Genomic DNA, 17,366 nt, shown 5'->3' with positions numbered 1-17,366 from the left:
ACCATGTTGTGTGTGTAACACCAGACACTCTTCACAAGGACAGCTAGGCTCTCAACTAGGGCTGAACGATTTGGGGAAATAATCTAATTGAGATTAAACCAACCATTCGACCAATATTGCAATTGCGATTAAGTATGAGATTTTTCTTTATAAAGTTCCTTATGTTCTGTATTATTCAGTAAACACAAGCAATAAATCATTCTATAGTATGACCAACACTACATTGGAGTCAATATGTCATATGTCACAGTCAATATGTAAACTGCTCTTTCCTTTAGGCCAGGCCTATGTGTTGAGATGAATTGATGCATGAATTGATATTCTAACATATTTATTTAACCATTGAATTGTAAAATAAAAATAAATACTAATCTTACTGATCTCCAGTGAGTAACAGTAACAAAGCACAATTATTATTATTTTATATCGCAGCCGTTGCGATTTGCAAATCGTGTTCTATTACATCGCAATGTCGGTTTGAATTTGATTAATCGTTCAGCCCATTCCACTCCACGTTAAGGAGTGCACAGTAACTGATACGGGTTATACCTCACTGTACAGTACAGTACAGCTAATGATTTGGTGCTGTTCATCACATCGTTGAATGTCGGCGTTACAGATGTGTCTGGGTAGGACACACGGCTGTCGTTCATTACAGTAATTATGGGTCTGCTCCCTTTGTGTGCCGTCACACAGACTAAACTGGTGGAGATGCCTGGTACATGAAAGTAGCAGAGCAGAACCATAATTAGTGTTATCAGTGACATCTGTGTTTGTCAAACGATGATGCCACTGTGAATAGTGTCTGTAATACCTCAATTTTGAGGACATTATTAACGGCATACAACAATTTGCAGTAATGGACAGTGTGGATTTCATGACAGGGTCATATTAGGGCAGTGCAATTAATCAAATTTTGATTTCTGGGTCAAACAATCTCCAATCTTATATAATCGAGTTGAAACTATTTTTTATTTTATTTTCTTTTATATATTTTTTTTTTTCATTAAATATTTTATAGAAATTGCAGAACATCTGGATACATATTTGTACATTATTTTCGATTTGAACATTTTTGATGTGAATTTTTTTAATATTTAAAGGCGGAATTTCAAAGTTCTCAGTTGCAAAGTGTTTTTTTGGAGAGATGCTGAGATGCTAAATGCGTCATGTTTTCAAACTCAAAATAATCGATTGAATGATCGTGATTTCAATATCGACCAAAATAATCCTGATTATGATTTTCTTCCATAATAGAGCAGCCCTACGTCATATATGGTAGTTTATAGTCCGTTTTACAATTGGTTGTTTATTTTTGTACACTCGAGCAGGCATGTAGTGGTTCAATCTGCTTGTCCCGGGTTTGATGATGTGACTATTGCACGCTCCACAGGTGTACACGGTGGGGCCCGACTACGCCCACGCTGAGGCCCGCAAGTCCCCCGCCCTGGACGGGAAGGTGGAGCGGGACAGCGAGGGCAAGGAGATCCGCTACCCCGTCATGCTGTCGGCCATGGAGAAGCTGGTCGCCCGCAAGGTGTGCCTGGCCTTCAAGGTGAGTGGGTGGGGCCGGACTCTGGATGCTGGTACATAGCATTCAACAGAACTTGGCACGTCTCTGTCTGTCTGTCTGTCTGTCTGACTGTCTGTCGCTGTCTGTCTGTCTGTCTGTCTGACTGTCTGTCTGTCTGTCTGTCTGTCTGTCTGTCTGTCTGTCTGACTGTCTATCTCGGTCTGACTGTCTGTCTGACTGTCTCACTGGATGTCTCTGTCTTTCTCTCTTTTTATTTTTCTCTCTCACGCTCTTTTATTCTTCCCTCCCTCCCTCCCTCCCTCCCTCCCTCCCTCCCTCTCTCCCTCTCTCCCTCCCTCTCCCTCTCTCCCTCCCTCCCACGGCAGCAAACGGTGTGTGGCTTCGACCTCCTCCGGGCCAATGGCCACTCGTACGTGTGCGACGTGAACGGCTTCAGCTTCGTGAAGAAGTCCATGAAGTACTACGACGACTGTGCCAAGATCCTGGGGTAACAGCTGTTTGTGTTCCACTATCCCCCCACTCCCCCCCACCACCATTGTCCCCCCCCCCCCGCCTGTGTACGCTGGCTCGACTACACTCAATCCCCGGCCGTGCGGCGCAGCGGAGGGTCTGTTTTGCTGACGTGCCTGTGTGCCTGTGTGTGCTTATTTAGGAACATCGTGATGCGTGAGATGGCCCCCCAGTTCCACATTCCCTGGTCCATCCCCACGGAGGCCGAGGACATCCCCATCGTCCCCACCACATCTGGCACCATGTGAGTCCTGCCGTGCGGGGGGGGGGGGGCAAAGGTCACCCTCTGTACTTGTTGTGGAAGGATTAGACTCTGGTTTTGTTTTGCGAGTTAACAACAGGAATATATGAAAATAAGTATGGGGTTGCATTTGAGGCGCTAAAGTAAGATCAGTAAGTAAGGTTGTGCGTCGTTCGCACCGCATCCATCAACGTGGAGCAGCTACAGTGACACCCGTGGATGTTGATGGTTGTTGACGGATTATTGACATGGGTGTTCGTAGGCAAGCGTTTGCATCCAAAGCGAAAGCGCAGTGAAATCCTCTCTTGACCTCGGCTTGTGTGCCCTGTATGCGTTGGTGGAACACATTACTGTGTCACTCCTTTGTCTGGCCCTTTATTAACAGGACACTGGAGTGGTTTGTTTCGCTTATACCACAGTTGCAAACCATTTAGTTGACCACTTCTCTCCCAATTTGGAACATTAGACATTATGTATTGTATGTTATTTTTATCGATCTTAATGCTCTACCTGTCTGAATCAGGATGGAGCTACGCTGTGTCATTGCAGTCATCCGTCATGGCGACCGAACACCAAAACAGAAGATGAAGATGGAAGTTCGTAATCCAATGTAGGTTCTTCCTCACCTTAATTAATTTCCAACTCAATTTCCCCCTCTAAGACATCTTTCCCTTTTAAAGACCCTTTTTTCTTCAAATATTATCTCCTTTTTTTCTACCAAGAGAAACTGCTAGTATTTCAGTGATAAAGGAGCAGAACTAAACAGTTTTCAACAACTTTATTTTGTACACTTTTGACTTCACGTTTGACATCAATGCTGTCCACTCTGTGTTGCTGCAGGTTCTTCGAACTTTTCGAAAAATACGCCGACTACAAGACGGGGAAACTGAAGCTCAAGAAGCCGAGGCAGCTGCAGGTAAACCAAACAGCGTTTAGACATCCAAGGCGTCTGTGCCACGCCCCTACGTCCGGCGTGGATGAGCCGTTCCCTGCAGCTCTCTTAACGGTCGACCGTGTTGTGTGTTTGACAGGAGGTGCTGGACATCACCAGACAGTTGTTGGCAGAACTGGGGCAGCACACTGACTGTGAGATAGAGGAGAAGAAATCCAAACTGGAGCAGCTGAGGACGGTCCTAGAGATGTGAGTGACCTTGCTCCTAACAGACAATCCCTGGACCGGGGACTGCGTCTGGCCAAGCTCTCCGCCTCATTTGACTCTAATCCGAGTGTTAGGATCTTGTGTCTGTAGTCAAAGTCTTGCTGAAAGCTCACGTATGCAAAGCATAGAACATAGAAATAGAATAAAAAACGTTTAAGAGCTGTATGCATATTATACAATGGTCTAGTTCCTAGTTATAATGGAACATTCCAGGGCAAACCTTTTTCTGTTTAATAAACTAGTAAATACATTTTTCAAGGCACCCTTTTTCTGTAAACAAAAATAGAACGTGGCTTTTTTCAGATACGGAAATCCATTCAAACCCTTTCTGATCGCTTATCCATCACACAGGTACGGCCACTTCTCCGGGATAAATAGGAAAGTGCAGTTGACCTACCTGCCACACGGACAGCCAAAGACTTCCAGTGAGGAGGAAGGTAGGGGAAAATCAAACCGAGCCAGTCGGAAACTTAACTTGACCTCTCTGTTTACATCGTCGTCACCATGGACGGCTATGGATGGAGTGCTATTCAAATCAGTGGTGTTTTAACACGCGCGGTGTGCTGCCTTCTGGTGCTGACAGACACCCGGAAGGAAGGGCCGTCCCTGCTGCTGGTGCTCAAGTGGGGAGGAGAGCTGACTCCTGCAGGCCGGGTACAGGCTGAGGAGCTGGGCCGCGCCTTCCGCTGCATGTACCCCGGGGGTCAAGGTGAAACACATGCACACACATCCTGTATGGAAGGCTTGCACTGCACTGTTTCATTTGAACAAGGGGACAGTTGATCTCTTTTGAACGGTGCAGATTGATTGGCCTACGAAAACACCATTAAACAGTTGATATTATTAATGTAGGACTTAGCCAGTGCCTATCCATTCCCCTCCAAATCACTGCTCAACCAGAGAGCCATATGCCCCAGTTATGTAGCCCAGAGTTCATTTCCGGTCACATTAACTAACTTTCTTGTACTTAACATCATGATGATAATATTTCCTCTAGATCTGTGGTTGCTTGTTGATTTTAAGTGAATCCTTTGTCAGCTATGAGAACCTCTGTTTATAATACACTATGGGCCCTATTTAGACGTCTAAAATGCAAGTTTGAAGTGCAAAGTGTAAGTAGCTTTGTGGGGGGATCTCTGGCGCCGTTGCTATTTTAACGGCGGATAAATGACTCTTGTGCCCGACGCAAATCTAAAATGGGTTGGTCTGAAACCCGTAGGTGTGTTTTAGGGGTAACGTGCAATAAACCAATGAGAGTTCCTCCTTTAAGAGCCAGCGAATTTGACTTGACGAGTTGATATTTTGACAGTGTTTTTTCAGTCTCCGCTGAGACAGATGCATGATCACATTAATTTCAAACTTCAAATGGCTCAGTTTATGGCCAAATAATAGGCCTAATTCACACATGGAATAGCGTTTTCTTCTACAACTTCAGAAACACTTGAGGCGTCATGTAAATTGCGGCAAAGACAACTTAAAACATATGATATGCGGACGCAGTCCTGGGGCTGCAACTGTGGGTCTATTTAATGATATGCGGCAATACATTAACAAACATCGTTTGTTACCAGTATTGTATACATTATCGTTATCGACTTGTGTTCATAATATGCATGTGTTCCCCTGTTTATATAGGCTACATCGCCATGGACTGTATTATGCGTTACGTGTTTAGTTTGCGTGTGTTTAAACAGATGGCTGCGCACACACACGCGTGCCAAGCATCACCCGCATTCATTCATTCTTTTAAACACTCACTCGTGGTAAAACTGTTTTCTCACGATCAAATACTCATCAATCCTAAAAGTTATGAGCTTGTATACGATGCCTGTGTCAAGAAAATATGTGTTTGCTGCACAGTGTTTACAGATGCATTGATTTGAAAGTACAACTTACTGCTGTATCAGCTGTTCTTTCCCAAATCATTTAACCAACCATTTACCCTAACAAGATTTTGTTTTGGAAGGCTGGAATATACTTTTCTCAAGTTTATTATTGTTATTATTATTATTTTAACGCATGGCACAGCCTACTATACTGTGTTCATTTATGCAGCCCCTATGGAATTTTTCACATGCTATTTCTATGCAGTTTCACACATGAACAATCTTTGACATATTATTTAAATCAGGCTAATCGTTTGCATGTTTGTGCTGTGTATAGCCCACGTGTGTGTGAGCTTATTTTGCAGTTCCGACCTTCCATGGCACGTCAAAATAGCAACACCAACTGCGCTATCTGCTAATGCATTTAGACCAGGATTTTTTTTTGTCAGTGGCGCAATTGCAATGGCGCAATTTTTAGATTGGTAAAATAGCACCAAGTATCATTTGCGCCAGAACACGCCTCTGCTTTTCGCCGACACGCCTCTCCAGGCCCAAGTGTAGTGGCGCCTGTTTGCTGCGAGGGAAAATCATCTTTGCGCCGGGTGCAAACTTGCAAGGATACATGCGTCGGTGTAGAAAGTCAATTGTGCTGGGTGCAAGATAGGGCCCTGAATGTGTGTAAAGGCTGTCGCTGGCTGCACTGTTGTTGTGACTCCTGTCCTTGAATGACTGTAGACACCCGTAGCTATGGTCCGCTGCCACTGATCCATATAAAGTCAACACAAGCAGAGAGGAAAGAACATGAACAAGAGTTAATGGACTTTTGCAACGGTCCGCAAAAGCCCTCGCACTCACGCTGTAGAGAGAGTGAGTACGTTTGTTTATAAAGGGCTGTCACTTCTCATAATCCCCCTAAGATTCAACTTGAAGTTTCAGCATACCTCTGTAGCGCAGGAAGGATGATTCACCCACTTACACTAGTATGCACGTCTGCTTCCCAAAAGTCACTGGAATGACACACACACACACACTGACACACACAATCGCTCTCACACACACACACACAATCACTCTCACACACACACGCACGCACGCACGCACACACGCACACAAAATCGCTCTCACACAAACACACACACACACACAATCACTCTCTCACACACACTCCTTCTACACTGTTCCCATTATTTTCCCACTTGCGTCAACAAGCCCCCTCGCCGAACACTTAACTCCTCCAGACTCTGGCCAAAGACGGTCGCCATGGCGACAAGTGGCCTGTTCCTGAGCTCCCTCTAATCCCATTGTTTCTGTTTTTCCTCCCGTGTTCCTCCAGGAGACTACGCCGGCTTCCCCGGCTGCGGGTTGCTACGGTTACACAGCACATACAGGCACGACCTGAAGATCTACGCGTCGGACGAGGGCAGGGTTCAGATGACGGCGGCCGCCTTCGCCAAGGTAACGGCGAGGCGGTGGCGGCGGCGGACCACAGCCGGGTCACCGCTGATGTATATCATCATAGAGATGTGCTCATGTGGACATCGTTTAACGCCGAATCATCGTTTTCTGTGTGTGTGTGTGTGTGTGTGTGTGTGTCTCTTGCTATCTGTGTGTTTGTGTGTGGGTGCATGCATGTGTGTGTCTGTGTGTGTGTGTCTCTATCCGTGTGTTTGTGTATGTGTGTGTGTGCGTGCGTGCGTGCGTGTGTCTGTGTCTCTCTTTCTGTCTGTGTGTGTGTGTCTTTCTGTGTGTGTGTGTGTGTGTGTGTGTGTGTCTGTGTGTGTGTGCGTCTCTCTGTCTGTGTGTGTGTGTGTGTGTGTGTGTGTGTCTCTGTCCGTGTGTGTGTGCGTGCGTCAGGGCCTGCTGGCGCTGGAGGGGGAGCTGACGCCCATCCTGGTGCAGATGGTGAAGAGCGCCAACATGAACGGCCTGCTGGACAGCGACAGCGACTCGCTGAGCGGCTGCCAGCACCGCGTCAAGGCCCGGCTGCACGACATCATGCAGAAGGACGAGGAGTTCACGCCCGACGACTACGACAAGGTGACCCCCCCCAACCCACCACCCCACCACCCCACCACCACCAGGCTTGCATCCTTGTTGGGACCACCGATTAGTTGCTATGTTGAGGTAGAGATTAGGGCTGAACGAAGAAAGGGCTGGAAAAAAAACAAAACTTTTGTGGTTTGTTACTATTACTTACTGGAGAGCAGTAAGATACGTATTTATTTTTTCTTTTACAATTCAATAGTCAAATAAAGATGTTATATAATCTCAACACATAGGCCTGGCCTAAAGGAAAGAGCAGTTTATATGTTGACTCCTTCCTATGTTGTGTTTGTCATATTATAGGATAATTTATTACTTGTTTAGTGAATAATACAGAACATAAGGAACTTAAAAAAGGAAAATCGCATGCTAAATCGCAATTGCGATATTGGTCAAAATAATTGCAATTAGATTATTTCCCCAAATCGTTCAGCCCTAGAAGAGATATCGTTTTTTGGTAGGCTAATCAAAAGGTCGTCCATGGTACATCGATCAAGGTATGTCCTAGGATGTGAAATCCAATAGGTATACCTATCTAGTCATGGTAGGGTTAACTCCAGCAGGGGTGGGTTGATGACTCAGCTATTCAAAGTAGTATCTTGCAGAGCCAAGTCCAATAGGACGCTGAGATCCGGAGACGGCTAGGCACTCAGGACTTCTTTTGAACCAAACTATGACCCGGTTTGTAGCTACTGCTTAACTTTGATCTCCTGGTGAGCCAGTAATGAAATATGATTAGCGCTGAGAGGACTTAAGTCCTGTTGGCTCAAGAATCCTGGATGGCCTTTCTTTGATGTTTCAGGGTCCTTTCTGAACGTATGGTACATACCCTGTGGTTTGGTATGCCTTATTGTGGGTTTGGAAGAAGGCTCTGTTACATTACGTCTTTTGCCTTCTCAGCCCACACATTAACACAGGTGTGGACACCCCGGGTCAGATCCAGCTTGTGATCCAATATGCCTGCCCTTCTCAAAATCGTGGTGTGGCTCTCATTGTAATCTGTCTTGTGGACACAACCGACATTGAACCAAAATGGCACTCGTCAATGTCATGAAAATGTAGATCTTTTTCTGAAACACAGTAGAGGGACTTTCCTGTTCAATCTGTATTTAGTTTAGCACATGAAATTCGTTGACAAACGGTACGGTAATGTTGAATATCACTAGCTCTACCCCGGTCACATCCGCTGTGACTTGGAAACAGAAGCTTCTCCTTGCAAGAATCAACACCGTTTGACCAGGTCCTGAAGATCCGATCACGGATCTGGCCAACTGAGTTCGTATTCAATGTCCTAACACTGGACAGACTTCCAATGACAAGTGTAACGAGGCCACACTAGTCACTGCGTTTCCTATTGATAATCAGTCATCAATCAACCATGCCATATTGCGTTTGTATATTCCCTCAGCTGGCGCCGACCACCAGTGCCTCTCTGGTGAACTCAATGAAGATCGTGGAGAATCCCGTGGGTGTGTGTGACCAGGTCTACACGCTCATACAGAGTCTCACCGCCCAGATCCGCAAGAGGATGGAGGACCCCACGTCTGCGGGTGAGTGGAAAACGGCCATCCCCGTAGCGTATGATGAATAATCAATAAGCAGCGGGTCAGATGAAACCACACCCGCGCTGGAACAACATCCCCCGGTGCCAAAAGCCAACCAGCCAGGGTCGACCAGGGTACTTCACAGCCTCCGGGCTGCTCAGTACATCACATTATGACAAGTGTCGAATCGTTATCGTTGTTGTGGTTTGGTTTGGTTGGTTTATTGGTTTATTTAAGACAGGGACCATGTACAAGGTTCATTAATTACATGGAGCAAAAAGATGGCTTGTACCAGATTATAGCTAAAAGCTAATTTCCATCTGCAGTCCCTGGGCAGGTAAGAAGAATAAAATAGGATAAAATGAAATAAGAACAACAAGCATACACACACACACACACACACACACACACACACACACACAAGAAGAATATATTTTCATAAATGTTGTAAATAATTTCATCTCCCATATTATTTTATTTTCTCTCTCTCTCTCTCTCTCTCTCTCTCTGTGTCTGTCTCTCTCTCTCTCTCTCTCCATCTCCCATATTATTTTATTTTCTCTCTCTGTGCGCTCTCTCTCTTTTTCTCTCTCTCTCTCTTTGCCCTCTCTCTCTCTCTCTCTCTCCCCCTCTCTCTCTGTCTCTTTTCCCCACCGTTGTCTCTCTGCCCACCTCTCTCTTCCTGGGCCCAGACCTCCAGCTGTACCACAGTGAGTCCCTGGAGCTGATGCTGCAGCGCTGGTCCAAGCTGGAGAGGGACTTCCGCATGAAGAGTGGCCGCTACGACATCAGCAAGATCCCCGACATCTACGACTGCGTCAAGTACGACGTGATCCACAACGGCTCGCTGGGCCTGGAGGACACGCTGGAGCTGTTCCGCCTCTCGCGCGCTCTGGCCGACATCGTCATCCCCCAGGTGAGGGCAGGAGGAAGCCTTGGCTATTGCCAGACGGTCTGGGGAGGCTGCTGCGTGATCAACGGGCGTAGTTCAAATGACTCTGTACGCAATTGGCTGCTTGCCATCGCTTCCCTGTCATCATTCTGTTAAACCAGCCAATAGCGGGCCAGGGGGAAAAGCCACCTTGGTGATTGGCTCCTGTAAAAGCGGATCGGAAACTGGAAGTAAAGTATTGCTCCTCTGTCTCCAGCCCCTGCTGCAGGGCGAATTCAAATCACCGGCAGAACGGGCTGGGGGTACCCAGTCTAGGGAGGAGGACAAGAGGCCTGTGTGCTGGATAACGTGATTGTTTCTAAGAGACGCAGCACAGGGTCCATGGCTGCAGCAGCATTGAGTCCATTGTTTTAGTATTGTCTGACTTTCTCCCGAAAACTGGGCCAGTTTCGAGCCCCGATGTCCACAGCCTGCCTGTAGGTGTCCTGGAGCGAAATGCCCTGACCTTGCTCATTAAATACATGTATCTAAAACAACAACAACAACAAACAGATTGACTACTAGTCTCTTTGGATAAAAGCAACTGGTAAAGGATTTCAATGTTGTGTGGGGCTGTTGCAGCACAAAACATTGACATTATTCACCAGCCTGCCATTTGTAAGGTATCTATCTATGGGATCCCAGGGTGTGTATGTGCTGTTCGCTCCCCCCATGTTTATTGCTTTCCCCTTCCCTCCAAACTAAAATGTGTGGTAGGCTATTGTGTTGGGGTGGATAGCCGTTGCTCCTGTAAACATGCATTTGATGCTCAGCTACCCTTCCTATGGGTCATATACAGATTAAAGAAATGCATTTATAAGGATCATGCCCTCACCGCATGATTATATATTGTTGTAGCGCGTTATATCAAAATGATAGCTTAACATGCATTAGCAACCTACAAACAATAGCTGTTTGAAGGTTGCTTTTGCATGTCAAGCTATCATTTTTAATATGTCTCCAAAACCTAGGTTTTGAAGACACCAACCCAGTGATTTGTGGTAGGGCTGTGCGATTAATCTAATTTTGATCGCGATTTTGACTAATATAATCAAGTTTAAACTATTTTTTTAAGTATGTTTATTTTATCCATAAAATGTTAAAACAAGAGAAATGCTGAACAAATTAATCATGTTTTCAGACTCAAAAATAATCCTTAAGAATAAATAATCTTGATTTCAATATTGACCAAAATAATCTTTTTTTTGCCCTAATGTGTGGTGTGATCGTTAGGAATACGGCATCAACAAGGCGGAGAAGCTGGACATCGCCCATGCCTACTGCTTGCCGCTGATGCGGAAGATCCAGATGGACCTCCAGAGGACCCATGAGGACGAGTCGGTGAACAAGCTGCACCCCCTGTGAGTCTCCAGGGGCTACCTGGTGGCCAGCACTGTCTGTTCTGTCGAGTGAAAACAGCTCTGACTCTTGTCTCTGAACCAGAAGCGTTGAATGAGAAATACATCGTTGGGGCGGCAGTAGCTCCCGAGGTAGAGCAGGTTGGCTGGTAACCACAAGGTTGCTAGTTCGATCCCCGGAGTGTCGAGGTGTCCCTGAGCAAGGATGGCCCTTACTACTCCCGACGAGCCGGCTGTCGCCATACATGGTTGAGTCCACCGTGCATGAATGGGTGAATGTCAGGCAATGTTGCAAAGCGCTTTGGATAAAAGTGCTATATAAATGACATTATTGTTGTATTATATTTATTTTCAAGTCCTCATTGAACCACCTAAATAAAAATAGGATACTTTGGGAACATTTCCTTTTGTAATAAGGAGTGCTTGGCTGGTTGACATGTTTATGGTTTGAAATTAACCATTCGCGTTGTTATATTTTCATCGCCTGGGCCACCTGGAAAGGTGGCGAGGTGTGCCGATGAAGTGTTTATCCCTCGATCAAAATCCACCCCAATGCTGGTCACCAGGCTACACAGATGTGTGTGTGTAACGTTCCCGACGGATACGGTTTGAAAGTGTTTTTTGTTTTTTCCCAGGTACTCCCGTGGCGTGATGTCCCCGGGGCGCCACGTCCGAACGCGCCTCTACTTCACCAGCGAGAGCCACGTGCACTCTCTGCTGAGCGTCTTCCGTTACGGCGGCCTGCTGGATGTGAGCCCTGCAGTACACCACACTGTCACCCTCACCCACACACCTCACCCCTTACCCTCACCCTCACCCACACACCTCACCGTCACCCTCACCCACACACCTCAACCTTAACCTCACCCAAGCACCCCACCCTTAACCTCACTCTTAACCTCGCCCTCACTCTCACCCACATACCTCACCCACACAGACATGCACCTTTACAAATAGGGACCAGAAGTGCATTGCTTGATGAAAGTCGGACTGAAGTGTGTGTGTGTGTGTGTGTGTGTGTGTGTGTGTGTGTGTGTGTGTGTCCCTCCTAGGAAGAGAAGGACCAGCAGTGGAAGCGTGCGATGGACTACCTCAGTGCTATCTCTGAACTCAACTACATGACCCAGATCGTCATCATGCTCTACGAGGACAACAAAAAGGTATTTGCTTTTGGGTTTTTACTTCCCTTAATGTTTTCCTCAAATGCTTTTAAAAACGTATCGGTGACACTGTGTATATACCTATGTTTTGCCCGTATTTCATATTTCATCGGGAAATTGACGATGGAAAATAACATGAACAAAATGGGCACTGAACTGAATAGGGAATGATCCAATAAGGGTCTTACCCCGTTGGGAATGACAACATTCGGGACAGCAGTTCCCAGGAGGCTAGTCTGTCGCAGCATTTATGTCAGTCTTTATCGAAAATATCCACAGCATGGAAAATGCCCTCCGGGTTGACTCAACGTGTATGAGCTCTCCGATCTGACGCGTCTGCCGGCCCTCCTCCTTCTCCACAGGACATCTCGTCGGAAGAGCGCTTCCACGTGGAGCTCCACTTCAGCCCCGGGGTCAAAGGAGTCGGAGAGGAGGAGAACGCCCCCACAGGCTTTGGATTCAGGCCCGCCTCCTCAGAGGTAGCGGTCCTCACCACCCACTTCATATTATAACACTATATCAAACACTACTTGGCTGTTTGATACACAGTTTTCTTGCACTGTTTTTATGCACTGTTTAAGCACTCCCTGGTGTCAACATTGGCTTGTATAGTATTCTTCTTGTATATTGTTTCCCTCCATATATATTTTTAGCATTCAGCATTTTGTACTTTTGCACATTTATATGTGTTTTTAACTCTATTCTATTGGTAACATTGGTGTTTGCTGCTGCTGAAAGTGCAATTTCCTGAGGGAACCCTTCCCGAGGGATTAATAAAGTTCCTATCTATCTATCTCTATCTACCTCTGGAACGGGGTGTTGGGGGTTCTTTTATTACAGTGCGTGTGTGACAGAGGGAATCAGCTTCACACGTGTTCCTCTTCCAGCCACTTCAGATTAAATTGTCATCTTGACGGGTCAAACGGGGCCCTCCCTGACAGTGATGAGCGCTGACAAAGCACTCGGCAATGGAAAGCGCAGCCATTTAACCTTTCTGCAGGGTTAGGGTTAGAGGGTTAGGTTAGGGTTAGGTTAGGGCTGATTATGGTCCCACGTTCATACAACGGAAGGGGGTTACGGGCCCCTTATGTCCTTGCGGACCCTCCTTGCGTCCACCTAGGCCTGTCGCGACAAGCAATAAATCAATTAATCGCACAATAAATTAAAATGAGACGATCATTTTGCCATCTGCGAAATTTTTTTTTCTTTTCTTTTTTCTCGTGCCTCTCTCTATCAAAGAGACTGGATGACAAGAGTTTTCACTCCGGAGCATCGGTCTTGACAGACCCCTCTCGCTTCCTTGGCGTAATGAGGAGTTAACCCTCGAGTCGTGTCAGTCACTTGTCAGCTGCATGGTCTCTGTGTGGGGAGGTGGAACAAAGTACAAACAGGACAGTTCAAATGGTGCACACTCACTGACAGTTGTAGTTGGCTTCATGTAGTTTCATTTCAATTTTATTTATTGTTTTTGGTTGTTTTGTTTATTTATTTTGGATATTTAAAATGTCTGCCAGTTCCAGTACTTTAGAAATAACAGTTTATTGATCTTTGAAAGGTTGTACTTGCATTATTATGCCATTATCATTACATTAGTTGAAAGTGGTCTCAAAACGGCAATATTATCGCTTATCGCAATAATTTCTGGGACAATTTATCGCCCAGCAAAATTTGTTATCGTGACAGGCCTACGTCCACTGCAAGGGCCTGACGTGCGCCTCCCAAAAATCGTAACCTTCCGTCAAGGCGACGCAGCAGCAAGGGCTGTGATTGGTCCGCTTACTAAAACCCGACGCAGAACCAAAACAGGCGTCGAAGCGTCTGCGGGGTCATTGGGTTGCGTCGACGTGGAACCATAATCAGCCCTTTAGGGTTTGATCCGGTCATCTTGACAGGTTAAACGTTTGACCTTTTCTGTACCCGTGCTGCAGAGTTGGTCGGGGGCGCGCGCGGGGGGGTGCGTGTCACGTGTGTATGTATTCCTTGGTGATGGGCTTGTGCTCCTCAGAACGGTCAGAAGCAGACGGACCCGGGCAGCCTGGAGGACCTGACCCGGGACGAGGCGGAGGGGGCAGCCGAGCTGTCGGAGCCCGTCAGCCTGCAGAGGAAGTCCCCGCTCGTACGCAACCGCAAGACGGGATCCATGGAGGTGAGCCGCTGCCCGCCGCCACCGCCGCACGCCCAGAGGGGTCCCAGCCAATCAGGGAGCCTGAACGACATTGGGCTCATTCATATGGCACCCTGGATTAGCCTCCGTTTGTCACCCGGCGCTTTAACTCACTGTCACACCGTGGTTTATGCGTTTCAAACATGTGGCCGTTTCTACAGGGCTCTCTTTATCTTTATCTTCATGCATGGTCTCTGTGTGTGTCTCGTGTTGAGCATGAGAGCATCTCTTGTCTTGTTGATTCTATACTCGTGTTGTTTGGATTATTCACATATGCTTATTACTTTTTTAGTTGGTTTAGGAATTCTTCGCAATACCATAGAAAGTGATAAGTTATGTCGGAATCGTGTGTGTGTGTGTGCGTGTGTGTGTGTGTGTGTGTGTGTGTGTGTGTGTGTGTGTGTGTGTGTGTGTGTGTGTGTGTGTCCCAAGGTGCTGTCTGAGATCTCGTCGTCTAAGGCGGGCAGCTATCGCCTCTTCCCCACCTGGACGCGCCAGTCACCTGAGATGAAGCAGAGCGGACTAGGTAGGTGTCTGTGTGCTCCCAAGGCTGTGTTGCCACGGCAACTGGTGTCTGCGTGCATCCGTGTCATACAGTCTTTTCATTTGTGTTGATATGCAAAGAAGCCGTGCAGCTCATTCATTCGGTGCCGAGACCACCAGGACCGGAAATGTCAATCAAAACACTGAATTTATAAATATAATCAGCACTAACACATTTTTGTATTGGTTGCTATTTATTATTTTTATTTTTTTGCCGAGTCTTGGTTAATAAGGGTTCAATGCCTTTTCAGGATTTTCTAATGACCGAGTCGATATTATGTTAAACAATATACATCATCTCACTGAATCTACTCTACCTAAATCGGGAATCCACATTTAAACAAAGTCCCAACAAATTGCATGCAAACGTATAAAGCTGGATGCTCAGTGCAGCTGGGTAGCCGACGTGGGATCGCTGTCCCACGGTGCCCTATACACATTCCAGGCTGCGGGGGTTCACACGAGCGCCTGGCTCCACGGCAGCAGCCCCCTAATCCCGCTGTCTCAGCGGGTGCGTGCTGAGCAGCCTGCAGGTCTCTGATCACCTGCAGACGGCCTCCCAGAGGTTCAGAGGCTAGGAGCCACGCAGCGTCCCCCCAAAGGGGCCCAGGCCTGGCTCTCCCTCTCTCCCTACCCTGTGTTTGTTTGTTTGTTTGTTTGTTTGTTTGTTTGTGGAGTTTCTTATTTTCTTTTTTTTGGGTTCCTTCATTCCTTTTATTCCATTTTTCTCTCTTTGTTCTTGATTCATTTCCTTCTTTTTTAAATTATTTTTATTTTTCTCTCTCTCTTTCTTTCTTTCTTTCTTTCTTTCTCTCTCTCTTTCTTTCTTTCTCTCTCTTTCTTTCTTTCTTTCTCTCTTTCTCTCTGTCTCTCTCTGTCTCTTTGTCTCTCTGTCCGTCTCTCTCTCTCCCTCCCTCCCTCCCTCCCTCCCTCCCTCCCCCCCCTATCTCTCTCTCTTCCTCTGGGGGGGTTTAGCTGCAGTGAGTCACTGGTGATGAATAACTGCATGTTGAGCAGTAGTGACTAACCAGCCCCCTCCCCCTGGCCTTCCTCCTAAAACCCTGGCAGGATCTCAGTGTGCCGGGCTCTTCAGCACCACTGTCCTAGGGGGTTCCTCTAGCGCCCCCAACCTGCAGGACTACGCACGCACACACCGCAAAAAATACTCCTCCGGCAGTCTGTCCTACAAAGATGGTATGTGTGTTTTTTTTTTTCCTTGCTTTGTCGTTTTTTGACCATGTGACCATTTTGCATCCCTGTTTTCAATGTTTTTGTCCAGAAAATATAATGTTTTACATTTTTTTGCGTTCAAATTCTTGTTTTTGATCACGTTCTATCATCCTTTTTGGAGCATTATTTCACATTTTTTAATTAAACTCTGTAGAATCGTTGAATAATATGTATTTTACATTTCCATCAGTATAAGTAAAATGTTCCTGTGTGCCGAAGTACAATGTCAGCAGGGAACTAGTGGACCCTACAATATCAACACAAAGTGCACCCAGTTTGCTAAAATAACACAATCATTGAGTATTGTTCACGCAAGTCGTACACATTTTTTTTTTTATATTTTCTTATTTATACATCCATAACAACTCAAAGTGATAATCCAACAGATCAGTATCGTAGTGCCACAAAATCTACATGCAGTTCTTCCGTGGTGTCTGTCATTGTCCACTAGGTGTCACTGTAGTGTTTGTCCCTTCACAGCCACCATCCACTCGGTGTCCATGTAGTGTTTGTCCCCTCCCAGCCACCGTCCACTGAGTATCACTGTAGTGTTTGTCCCCTCACAGCCACCGTCCACTGAGTATCACTGTAGTGTTTGTCCCCTCACAGCCACCGTCCACTGGGTGTCACTGTAGTGTTTGTCCCCTCACAGCCACCGTCCACTGTCCACTGGGTGTCACTGTGGTGTTTGTCCTCTCAGAGTGTCCCCTCTCATCTTAGTGTTGTTATTTCATCCTCCATCTTGTTTCTAATTCGATGGAATCAAGAGGTTTAAGACAAATCGTAAGTGGAGCTCTCCAGCCACTGTGCCTTTATCGTAATTTATATGAATATTGTCAAAAAAGGGCAAATCTAATAAGTGGCCTCGTTATTTCCTGGGCTGTACATGAATTGTTTGGTTGTTCTTGTTTTTATTTGATTTATTCTCCCCTTTTCTTTGTATGCGTTTGCCCTGGTGGAATCTACTCACTGGGAGATGTTCCTGCCTAAACGGGGACTCATCTTCTGGGTGACATTGTATTCATCGTTGTCTGTCTTTACCAGTCCATGGCAAAGAGCCTTAATGGCCTTTACCCATTAGCTGGGTCCATAGCGCCCATCACTCCCATCACAGCTCTCCATG

The 17,366-nt window shown here is 46.4% G+C and overlaps 1 protein-coding gene across 5 annotated transcripts in view; it reads left to right on the top strand.

Annotated features, from left to right (window-relative positions):
* LOC311356657 (inositol hexakisphosphate and diphosphoinositol-pentakisphosphate kinase 2-like) overlaps positions 1 to 17,366 on the top strand; it is a 35,705-nt gene that overhangs the window by 5,827 nt on the left and 12,512 nt on the right. For all 5 annotated transcript variants that reach the window (XR_014637679.1, XM_084476462.1, XM_084476459.1 and 2 more), the window contains 19 exons: positions 1,394 to 1,555; positions 1,900 to 2,021; positions 2,187 to 2,288; positions 2,809 to 2,895; positions 3,126 to 3,201; positions 3,317 to 3,426; positions 3,796 to 3,881; positions 4,028 to 4,153; positions 6,604 to 6,725; positions 7,125 to 7,307; positions 8,722 to 8,863; positions 9,550 to 9,773; positions 11,022 to 11,149; positions 11,782 to 11,896; positions 12,199 to 12,306; positions 12,669 to 12,785; positions 14,312 to 14,452; positions 14,903 to 14,996; positions 16,082 to 16,207. Coding sequence is in view for 4 of the 5 variants with exons in the window: in XM_084476462.1 (XP_084332588.1) it covers positions 1,394 to 1,555; positions 1,900 to 2,021; positions 2,187 to 2,288; positions 2,809 to 2,895; positions 3,126 to 3,201; positions 3,317 to 3,426; positions 3,796 to 3,881; positions 4,028 to 4,153; positions 6,604 to 6,725; positions 7,125 to 7,307; positions 8,722 to 8,863; positions 9,550 to 9,773; positions 11,022 to 11,149; positions 11,782 to 11,896; positions 12,199 to 12,306; positions 12,669 to 12,785; positions 14,312 to 14,452; positions 14,903 to 14,996; positions 16,082 to 16,207 (2,371 nt within the window). In the remaining variant the exon portion in view is untranslated. The remainder of the gene's footprint in view (positions 1 to 1,393; positions 1,556 to 1,899; positions 2,022 to 2,186; positions 2,289 to 2,808; positions 2,896 to 3,125; positions 3,202 to 3,316; positions 3,427 to 3,795; positions 3,882 to 4,027; positions 4,154 to 6,603; positions 6,726 to 7,124; positions 7,308 to 8,721; positions 8,864 to 9,549; positions 9,774 to 11,021; positions 11,150 to 11,781; positions 11,897 to 12,198; positions 12,307 to 12,668; positions 12,786 to 14,311; positions 14,453 to 14,902; positions 14,997 to 16,081; positions 16,208 to 17,366) is intronic.

Source organism: Micromesistius poutassou (assembly GCF_964030765.1).
Source record: "Micromesistius poutassou genome assembly, chromosome: 12".
Taxonomy (NCBI): Eukaryota; Metazoa; Chordata; class Actinopteri; order Gadiformes; family Gadidae; genus Micromesistius; species Micromesistius poutassou.
The sequence above is the reverse complement of the archived record's forward strand: the minus strand, read 5'-3'. Positions and strand labels throughout refer to the sequence as shown.